Here is an 11063-nt window from a genome sequence, read left to right as displayed (position 1 = left end):
ACCCCCCGACTGTGCCCCTGTACATCACCCCTCCGACTGTGCCCCTTCCATCACCCCCCGACTGTGCCCCTGTACATCACCCCCCGACTGTGCCCCTGTACATCACCCGGTGGAGGTGGGGTGGTGTTTTCCCCGACTGTGCCCCTGTACATCACGCCCCCGACTGTGCCCCTGGTACATCACCCCCCGACTGTGCCCCTGTACATCACCCCCCGACTGTGCCCCTGTAACCGACTGTGCCCTGTCATCACCCCCCGACTGTGCCCCTGTACATCACCCCCGACTGTGCCCCCTGTACATCACCCCCCGACTGTTGCCCCTGTACATCACCCCCCCGACTGTGCCCCCTGTACATCGATCCCCCCGACTGTGCCCCTGTACATCAACCCCCGACTGTGCCCCTGTACATCACCCCCCGGACTGTGCCCCTGTACATCACCCCACCCCTCCCGACTGTGCCCCTGTACATCACCGCCCCGCACTGTGCCCCTGTACATCACGCCCCCGACTGTGCCCCCTGTACATCACCATCCGACTGTGCTCCCCCTGCTACATCATGTGCTAATAGGTATATAATGTATATGTGTACTAGGTATAATGTATATAGGGTATAGGTATAATGTATATAGGTATAATGTATATGTGTATAGGTATAGATATGTATATGTGTATGAGGTATAATGTATATGTGTATTGTATAAGTATAATGTACTATGTGTATAGGTATAATGTATATGTAGGTATAATGTATATAGGTATAATGTATATGTGTATAGGTATAATGTATATGTGTATAGGTATAATGGATATAGGTATAATGTATATAGGTATAGGTATAATGTATATAGGTATAGGTATAATGTATATAGGTATAATGTATATGTGTATAGGTATAATGTATATGTGTATAGGTATAATGTATATGTGTATAGGTATAATGTATATGTGTATAGGTATAATGTATATGTGTATAGGTATAATGTGTATAGGTATATGTATATGTGTATGGGTATAATGTATATGTGTATAGGTATAATGTATATGTGTATAGGTATAATGTATATGTGTATAGGTTATAAAGTATATAGGTATAATGTATATGTGTATAGGTATAATGTATATGTGTATAGGTATAATGTATATGTGTATAGGTATTAATGTATATGTGTATAGGTATAATGTATATGTGTATAGGTATAATGTAATATAGGTATAATGTATATGTGTATAGGTATAATGTATATGTGTATAGGTATAATGTATATGTGTATAGGTATAATGTATATGTGTATAGGTATAATGTATATGTGTATAGGTATAATGTATTAGTATATAGGTATAATGGATATGTGTATAGGTATAATGTATATGTGTATAGGTATAATGTATATAGGTATAATGTATATGTGTATAGGTATAATGTATATGTGTATAGGTATAATGTATATGTATATAGGTATAATGTATATGTGTATAGGTATAATGTATATAGGTATAATGTATATGTGTATAGGTATAATGTATATAGGTATAATGTATATGTGTATAGGTATAATGTATATGTGTATAGGTATAATGTATATAGGTATAATGTATATGTGTATAGGTATAATGTATTTAGGTATAATGTATATGTGTATAGGTATAATGTATATGTGTATAGGTATAATGTATATGTGTATAGGTATAATGTATATAGGTATAATGTATATGTGTATAGGTATAATGTATATGTGTATAGGTATAATGTATATAGGTATAATGTATATGTGTATAGGTATAATGTATATAGGTATAATGTATATGTGTATAGGTATAATGTATATGTGTATAGGTATAATGTATATGTGTATAGGTATAATGTATATAGGTATAATGTATATGTGTATAGGTATAATGTATATGTGTATAGGTATAATGTATATAGGTATAATGTATATGTATATAGGTATAATGTATATGTGTATAGGTATAATGTATATGTGTATAGGTATAATGTATATGTGTATAGGTATAATGTATATGTGTATAGGTATAATGTATATGTGTATAGGTATAATGTATATGTGTATAGGTATTAGGTATAATGTATATGTGTATAGGTATAATGGGGATAGATATATATATATATATATATATATACACAGAGAACAGAGTTTCTGGTTCTCCCTGTAGGGAGGATCTGCACGGGGATAACTAGTATTTACCGCACATATACAGACCCGCCCCGGTGACCAACCAGAGAGTGGCGCTGGGATCTGAAGCTTCTGATTGGTTGCCGGACTCACCTCGTTGTAGCTCTGACTACAGGGGAACAAGGACTTGAAGGTTGAGCCGAATCCGATGATATTGAAGAGGGTCGTGGGCATCAGACTCTTCAAAATGACCAGCATGGCGTCCTGCGGGCACAAGAGCGAAGAGGATTACACCCCAGAGCAGAACTCAGCATTCTGCAGACTTCACTGGAAACCAGACGTCCCCTAACACCAGCGCTCCTATCATACTGGGGACAATATTACAGGACGTACAACCCCCATATAATGAAAGATGGCGGCACGCACCCAGATTATATCGAAACACTTCTTATATTGTGGGGACGGACATATTCTCAATACAGAAGTGTTGGATATAATCATGGTGAGTGCCGCCATCTTTTCTATATCTGATCATTTGATTGGACAAACCCTAATATAAAGGCACGAACTGAAGAGTCAGGTGATAAAGGATCAGTAATGTATGTAACAACCTATAGAGGCAGTGTTTCCTAACTAGCATGCCTCCAGCTGTTGTAAAACTACAACTCCCAGCATGCCCGGACAGCCAACGGCTGTCCGGCCATGCTGGGAGTTGTAGTTTTGCAACATCTGGAGGGCCCCAATTTGAGACCACTGTATTAAGGTGATATGGATTTTGGTTGCACAATGAAGCTGTCGCCCCTCTCTGGTCGGTTTTCATCATTCTATGGGGTCTATGAATATTAGGGGCTCCAGCTCCATGTTGGGGAGCTGGGGAGAAGGGGGCATAGAGAAGAAGGGGCAGAACTTCAAGAGGATTATTGGGCCCCCTTCTTGTTCATGATATCATGTGGGATCCCAGTGGGGTTTTGATCAGGCTCACACTATCCATAGGGCCCTTTCCTTTAGGAGCCCCATAGGAGCTGACACCATATCTCCCCCTATACAGACAGTAATATACAGGAGGGGGCTGGGCCGAGGGTCTCCACATAATTCTCCCTCAAAAATGATGAGACTGTAAAGACTCCCACAGATAGGGAGGGGGCACTATTATAACATTTGGCGTCCCCAGTAGGCAGTGAAGGGTTAATACCATTTCTCTATAGGGGAGTCTGTCTTCTATTCTAGGAGACGTTTCTAACCGCCAATTTGCTCATTAATTGATTCCCCCCCCCCATTCCGTAGACACCGCCGTCGCTTCCTGCAGCCGCGAATTGAGGCGGCGGGTGATAATTATATTCTAGGCTGTGAATATAATTATACGGTAGAGTTATAGTTGTATAGTAAGGGCGGGTACAGGTGAGGGGTGAGGTAGATGAGGAACAGAAGAGGAGGAGAACAGAGGACGAGGAGAACAGAAGACGAGGAGAACAGAAGACGAGGAGAACAGAAGACGAGGAGAACAGAAGACGAGGAGAACAGAAGACGAGGAGAACAGAAGACGAGGAGAACAGAAGACGAGGAGAACAGAAGACGAGGAGAACAGAAGACGAGGAGAACAGAAGACGAGGAGAACAGAAGACGAGGAGAACAGAAGACGAGGAGAACAGAAGACGAGGAGAACAGAAGACGAGGAGAACAGAAGACGAGGAGAACAGAAGACGAGGAGAACAGAAGACGAGGAGAACAGAAGACGAGGAGAACAGAAGACGAGGAGAACAGAAGACGAGGAGAACAGAAGACGAGGAGAACAGAAGACGAGGAGAACAGAAGACGAGGAGAACAGAAGACGAGGAGAACAGAAGACGAGGAGAACAGAAGACGAGGAGAACAGAAGACGAGGAGAACAGAAGATGAAGTGTTTGAGGTGAGAGGGTGCAGGATGTGCAGGAGGTGGGGAAGATGAGATGGTGTGGTTCCCCCTCCCTCCCCCTTTGCTGTGCAGGGCTCTGAGAAAGCTGAATTAGAGTAATGGAGAATCCCCGGCTCAGACAATATTCTCATTCCTCTTGTATCCGACCTCAGACGCCTCCAATACATCTTAGAAGGTGCAATCACACATCTCAGGGGGGGGCAGAGACTTCCAGTAATAAGATGGTGGCTCGGTCATCACCAGAGAAACAGAGACGAGTCTCCATGGAAAAGACGGCAGGAGAAACTCCTCCACCCCCGGGAATGAGGAGCGATGGTGAAACTGCGGTTACCAGGGGAATGTGCGGGGGCAGGTGTGAACAGAACACGAGGATTATCAGGAGATGATAACATATATCTGATCACATGTCTTTATATTATAACAGTGATGTCATACAGAGGGCGGGGCTGTGATCACATGTCATTATATTACTATTATATCAGTGATGTCATACAGGGGGCGGGGCTGTGATCACATGTCATTATATTACTATTATATCAGTGATGTCATACAGGGGGCGGGGCTGTGATCACATCATATTACTATTATATCAGTGATGTCATACAGGGGGCGGGGCTGTGATCACATGTCATTATATTATTATATCAGTGATGTCATACAGGGGGCTGGGCTGTGATCACATGTCATTATATTACTATTATATCAGTGATGTCATACAGGGGGCGGGGCTGTGATCACATCATATTACTATTATATCAGTGATGTCATACAGGGGGCGGGGCTGTGATCACATGTCATTATATTACTATTATATCAGTGATGTCATACAGGGGGCGGGGCTGTGATCACATGTCATTATATTTTATCAGTGATGTCATACAGGGGCGGGGCTGTGATCACATGTCATTATATTACTATTATATTATATCAGTGATGTCATACAGGAGGCGGAGCTGTGATTACATGTCATTATATTTTATCAGTGATGTCATACAGGGGGCGGTACACTCATTACCCGGACTCTGGTGATATTCACGCCGCTCATACTTCCGCTGCGGTCGATGAGGAAGATGAATTCTCCTTGGGTTTTGCTGAGGTCGGTGTGGGTCGTCTTCAGTTCCGGGCAGAAGTTCAGCATCACCACGGGGTTATGGCAGATGTCCTTGATGAGACGCTTGCGGATTATCTCCATCTATCAATATGAAGGGAAAGGTGTTAAGAGGCGTAAAAAAATATTTGCCCCCCGGAGACCCAATCATGACTGAGTCTCTGCTGTAAACCCTATTATTATCATCATCCTAGCTAGTAATGGGTTAATAAAAAATCTGCTATCTGTCAGTGAATGGAAACAATAATAATCTTTAGTATAAATACACCTGTTCTGTGAAGGCTTCAGAGTGTGTTAGAGAGCATTACTGAACAAACAGCAGCATGGAGATCGAGGAGCTCATCAAACAGGCCAGGGGTAAAGTACAAAGCTGTAGAGACCACAAAAGACTGGACTAGCAGCAAAAGGTGGTCTGACCAAGTATTGACTCAGAGGAGTGAGTTGTGTTCATCACATGGAAAAAAATTTTTAAAGGGGTACTCCGCTGGGGAAAAAAAAAATGTTCTCAATTCATCTGCTGCTAGAAAATGAAACAGATTTGTAAATTACTTCTATGTAAAAAATCTTAACCCTTCCAGTACTTATCAGCTGCTGTATGCTCCACAGGAAGTTGTGTGGTTCTTTCCAGTCTGACCACAGTGCTCTCTGCTGACACCTCTGTCCATGTCAGGAACTGTCCGGAGCAGGAACAAATCCCCATAGCAAACCTTTCCTACTCTGGACAGTTCCTGTCATGGACAGAGGTGTCAGCAGAGAGCACTGTGGTCAGACTGGAAAGAACCACACAACTTCCTGTGGAGCATACAGCAGCTGATATGTACTGGAAGGATACATTATTTTTATATAAAAGTAATTTACAAATCTGTTTCATTTTCTAGCAGCAGATGAATAGAATTTTTTTTTTTTCACCTGAGTACCCCTTTAAGACTATTCGCATTTGAGTCTTAAAGGAGTACTCCACCCCTAGACATCATATCCCCTATCTAAAGACTAGGGGATAAGATGTCTGATTGCTGGGGGCCCCCGTGATCTCCCTGCTGCACCCGGCGTTTGTTTAGAGCGTCGGGTGTAGCGCCAGAGGCTCGTGATGTCACAAGCGGGTGTGGCCGTGACGTCACGAGCCTACGGCGTTACACCCGACGCTCTAAACGAACGCTGGGTGTAGCAGGGAGATCCCAGGGGTCTCCAGTGGCTGGACCCCGTAATCAGACATCTTATCGCCTATCATTTGGAGGCACAGCTGGTTGGACAACACTGGTATAGACAGTTCTAATGGTCACTGTGCTTAGTCTCAGGTTAAATGCAGCTTTGGATGTGACTGGAGCATAAGCAAAGTATATACAAAGTTAGAGTTCCCCTTAATCTATTGTGCAGGAGTGTTCCTCAGATGACCCCTGGTGTCACATGGGGGTGAGCCCTTCTTCTCACCTTCTTTTCGGGGCTGGGGTCTTTCTTGGTCCCCCTGATGAAGTCGCTCTTTCCCCTTAAGAACTGTTCGTACTCGTATGGGGTCATATCTCCGTCCTCCATGAGGATATGCGGCAGATGAGGCTCTAGATGGAAAAATCCAGAAGGTGACATGAGAAGTAATCACCATAGATTTACTGACACATTGTAACGAGATCTGGCGGGAGAACAGCTGATGGGAGACGAAGACACATAAATCTTATGTCACCACTGAGTGTGAAGATGTGATGAACCATCTGCTGCATCCACCAGGTGCTGCTCCCGGGGGGCCCGGGTGTCGTCTCATCCAGTCACTGACTGTAGCAGAGGATGGTCCTTACCGCTGGAGTGGATGAGGATCTCCACTGGTCGGTCATACGTGTGCTTGTTGGCCAGTGTGATCATGATGCTCTTGGCCGAAGGAGCGGAGGGGTCAGCGTCGGCTCGGATCTGGTGGGTGGGACTCTCCACACCTGAAACAAGGACATGTGACCACATTACCCAGCTCCGCCCACATTGGGGTTTGTCTGTAGCTATGTCTGCCCATGTCTCGTAGTATTGGATTAAACCATATATTTTATTCCTTCAATACCATCTGAGATAAAAAATAAGGTAACTTTTCTAATGGTCTTTGTTAGAAATGACCTGTTATGTATAAAGCTCCTATGTAGAACTATGCGTCTCCATGGTGACAGACTACAAACATACACTGTGTTGTCTGATCCTGCGAGACAATGGAGGAGGAGACAGAGGAGTCTGGAAGGAGGGGACAGAGGAGTCTGGAAGGAGGGGACAGAGGAGTCTGGAAGGAGGGGACAGAGGAGTCTGGAGGAGGAGACAGAGGAGTCTGGAGGAGGAGACAGAGGAGTCTGGAGGAGGAGGAGGACAGAGGAGTCTGGAGGAGGAGGAGGACAGAGGAGTCTGGAAGGAGGGGACAGAGGAGTCTGGAGGAGGAGACATAGGAGTCTGGAGGAGGAGACAGAGGAGTCTGGAAGGAGGGGACAGAGGAGTCTGGAAGGAGGGGACAGAGGAGTCTGGAGGAGGAGGGGACAGAGGAGTCTGGAGGAGGAGGACAGAGGAGTCTGGAGGAGGAGGACAGAGGAGTCCAGAGGAGTCTGGAGGAGGAGACAGAGGAGTCTGGAGGAGGAGACAGAGGAGTCTGGAGGAGGAGACAGAGGAGTCTGGAGGAGGAGACAGAGGAGTCTGGAGGAGGAGACAGAGGAGTCTGGAGGAGGAGACAGAGGAGTCTGGAGGAGGAGGACAAAGGAGTCTGGAAGGAGGGGACAGAGGAGTCTGGAGGAGGAGGAGGACAGAGGAGTCTGGAGGAGGAGGAGGACAGAGGAGTCTGGAGGAGGAGGAGGACAGAGGAGTCTGGAGGAGGAGGAGGACAGAGGAGTCTGGAGGAGGAGGAGACAGAGGAGTCTGGAGGAGGAGGAGACAGAGGAGTCTGGAGGAGGAGGACAGAGGAGTCTGGAGGAGGAGGAGGACAGAGGAGTCTGGAAGGAGGGGACAGAGGACAGAGGAGTCTGGAGGAGGAGACAGAGGAGTCTGGAGGAGGAGACAGAGGAGTCTGGAGGAGGAGGACAGAGGAGTCTGGAGGAGGAGGACAAAGGAGTCTGGAAGGAGGGGACAGAGGAGTCTGGAGGAGGAGACAGAGGAGTCTGGAAGGAGGGGACAGAGGACAGAGGAGTCTGGAGGAGAAGACAGAGGAGTCTGGAGGAGGAGACAGAGGAGTCTGGAGGAGGAGACAGAGGAGTCTGGAGGAGGAGACAGAGGAGTCTGGAGGAGGAGGACAGAGGAGTCTGGAGGAGGAGGACAAAGGAGTCTGGAAGGAGGGGACAGAGGAGTCTGGAGGAGGAGACAGAGGAGTCTGGAAGGAGGGGACAGAGGACAGAGGAGTCTGGAGGAGAAGACAGAGGAGTCTGGAGGAGGAGGACAGAGGAGTCTGGAGGAGGAGGACAGAGGAGTCTGGAAGGAGGGGACAGAGGAGTCTGGAAGGAGGGGACAGAGGAGTCTGGAAGGAGGGGACAGAGGAGTCTGGAGGAGGAGGACAGAGAAGTCTGGAAGGAGGAGGACAGAGGAGTCTGGAAGGAGGGGACAAAGGAGTCCGGAGGAGGAGAACAGAGGAGTCTGGAGGAGGAGGACAGAGGAGTCTGGAGGAGGAGGAGTCTGGAGGAGGAGGACAGAGGAGTCTGGAGGAGGAGGAGGAGGACAGAGGAGTCTGGAGGAGGAGGACAGAGGAGTCTGGAAGGAGGAGGACAGAGGAGTCTGGAGGAGGAGGAGGAGGACAGAGGAGTCTGGAGGAGGAGGACAGAGGAGTCTGGAAGAGGAGGACAGAGGAGTCTGGAAGAGGAGGACAGAGGAGTCTGGAAGAGGAGGAGGAGGACAGAGGAGTCTGGAGGAGGAGGAGGAGGACAGAGGAGTCTGGAGGAGGACAGAGGAGTCTGGAGGAGGAGGACAGAGGAGTCTGGAAGAGGAGGAGGACAGAGGAGTCTGGAGGAGGAGGACAGAGGAGTCTGGAGGAGGAGGACAGAGGAGTCTGGAAGAGGAGGAGGACAGAGGAGTCTGGAGGAGGAGGACAGAGGAGTCTGGAGGAGGAGGACAGAGGAGTCTGGAGGAGGAGGACAGAGGAGTCTGGAGGAGGAGGACAGAGGAGTCTGGAGGAGGAGGACAGAGGAGTCTGGAGGAGGAGGACAGAGGAGTCTGGAGGAGGAGGACAGAGGAGTCTGGGTAGACAAGTCAGAAATGTTTGTAACGTTTCCTCATGTATTCATTATACTGGAGCCACACTTGGACTTTGCACAGGACGGGGCACAGATTCAGTTATTTGCTCTTATGTAAATGTCCTGAATATAACGGCTCGTTGGCACCTTCCTGGCATCAGTGCAGTACTTGCCATTGTCCCCACTCACCTGCTAACAGGTAGGGCGCCCGGATCTCCAGGTGGAAGGTCAGCTCGTACTCCGTGGCATTTATAGCCTCTGTCTCCAGTAAAGTCGCCAGACAGAGCTTCTTGGAGCCACCGCACAATCCGGCCTCTCTCCTGTAAGAACAAAAGTGATGACTGCACCACCGAGAGCCACGAATGAAGAGCTAGGATGGTGGAAGTCTCTACCTGTGGCTCAGTCTCTCTCTCTCTCTCTGTGGCTCAGTCTCTCTCTCTCTGTGGCTCAGTCTCTGTGGCTCAGTCTCTCTCTGTGGCTCAGTCTCTGTGGCTCAGTCTCTCTCTGTGGCTCAGTCTCTCTCTGTGGCTCAGTCTCTCTCTGTGGCTCAGTCTCTCTCTGTGGCTCAGTCTCTCTCTGTGGCTCAGTCTCTCTCTGTGGCTCAGTCTCTCTCTGTGGCTCAGTCTCTCTCTGTGGCTCAGTCTCTCTCTGTGGCTCAGTCTCTCTCTGTGGCTCAGTCTCTCTCTGTGGCTCAGTCTCTCTCTGTGGCTCAGTCTCTCTCTGTGGCTCAGTCTCTCTCTGTGGCTCAGTCTCTCTCTGTGGCTCAGTCTCTCTCTATCTGTGGCTCAGTCTCTCTCTGTGGCTCAGTCTCTCTCTATCTGTGGCTCAGTCTCTCTCTCTCTGTGGCTCAGTCTCTCTCTCTCTGTGGCTCAGTCTCTCTCTCTCTGTGGCTCAGTCTCTCTCTCTCTGTGGCTCAGTCTCTCTCTCTCTGTGGCTCAGTCTCTCTCTCTCTGTGGCTCAGTCTCTCTCTCTCTGTGGCTCAGTCTCTCTCTCTCTGTGGCTCAGTCTCTCTCTCTCTGTGGCTCAGTCTCTCTCTATCTGTGGCTCAGTCTCTCTCTATCTGTGGCTCAGTCTCTCTCTATCTGTGGCTCAGTCTATTCATTTCCATAAAATGTATAGTCAGAGAATTCTTACAGCCTGAGGGGAGTCACGGCAGCTAAGGTGCCATCCGCTGGGGTATGTGACACTCGGGGGACACAGACTGGAGGCACCAGGACACGGACGGCCCCACTGGAGAGTGTGGGGAGTTCGGAGGACGTGCTTATCAGGACTGACACGCTTTCCTGGGCCGGCACTGCCCCGAGGTTGGCCACAAAGATGATTCTTTCCAAATCTTCATCAAGAAGAATCCTCCCTGTGTAATGAGACGGTAAATCAGACACAAAGACAATCGAACGTTCCGAGCTGTCGGTGTCTATGGAAACGGCATGCGCCTATAAATGGCATCAATACGTTTTAATTCTCCTAGTGTAGTACTAACACTTACCACTAGATGTCAGGAACAAAACTGCAAATAAACTGGTTAGCAGCGCCACCTGCTGGTTGTATGAATATTACCCACAAGGTTTACAAATGACAAAATCTTATAAATTTATAACATTTTCCAACATTACGTTCTCTCAGGGTGAAGTTTGGTTTAGGACCTGAGGAGGACGACTTTATAAATAAAAGACAAGAGCACCCCCTACAGGTAGTAAGAAGGTACTTGCTTAATATAAATCTATGTGAGTATCTAAGCC

General features: G+C 47.5%; 1 protein-coding gene across 1 annotated transcript in view; it reads right to left on the bottom strand.

Annotated features, from left to right (window-relative positions):
* The window catches only part of VWA5B1 (von Willebrand factor A domain containing 5B1), a gene marked incomplete in the record, with an annotated part of 108576 nt that overhangs the window by 52482 nt on the left and 45031 nt on the right, over nucleotides 1–11063 (bottom strand). The window contains 6 exon segments of the mRNA XM_056541649.1: nucleotides 2289–2399; nucleotides 5063–5239; nucleotides 6584–6708; nucleotides 6943–7074; nucleotides 9514–9644; nucleotides 10459–10678. Coding sequence (XP_056397624.1) covers nucleotides 2289–2399; nucleotides 5063–5239; nucleotides 6584–6708; nucleotides 6943–7074; nucleotides 9514–9644; nucleotides 10459–10678 — 896 coding nt within the window.

The sequence above is a fragment of the Hyla sarda genome, chromosome 10, assembly GCF_029499605.1.
Source record: "Hyla sarda isolate aHylSar1 chromosome 10, aHylSar1.hap1, whole genome shotgun sequence".
Classification (NCBI taxonomy): domain Eukaryota; kingdom Metazoa; phylum Chordata; class Amphibia; order Anura; family Hylidae; genus Hyla; species Hyla sarda.
Note: the sequence above shows the minus strand (reverse complement) of the source record. Positions and strands in the feature narration are given on the sequence as shown.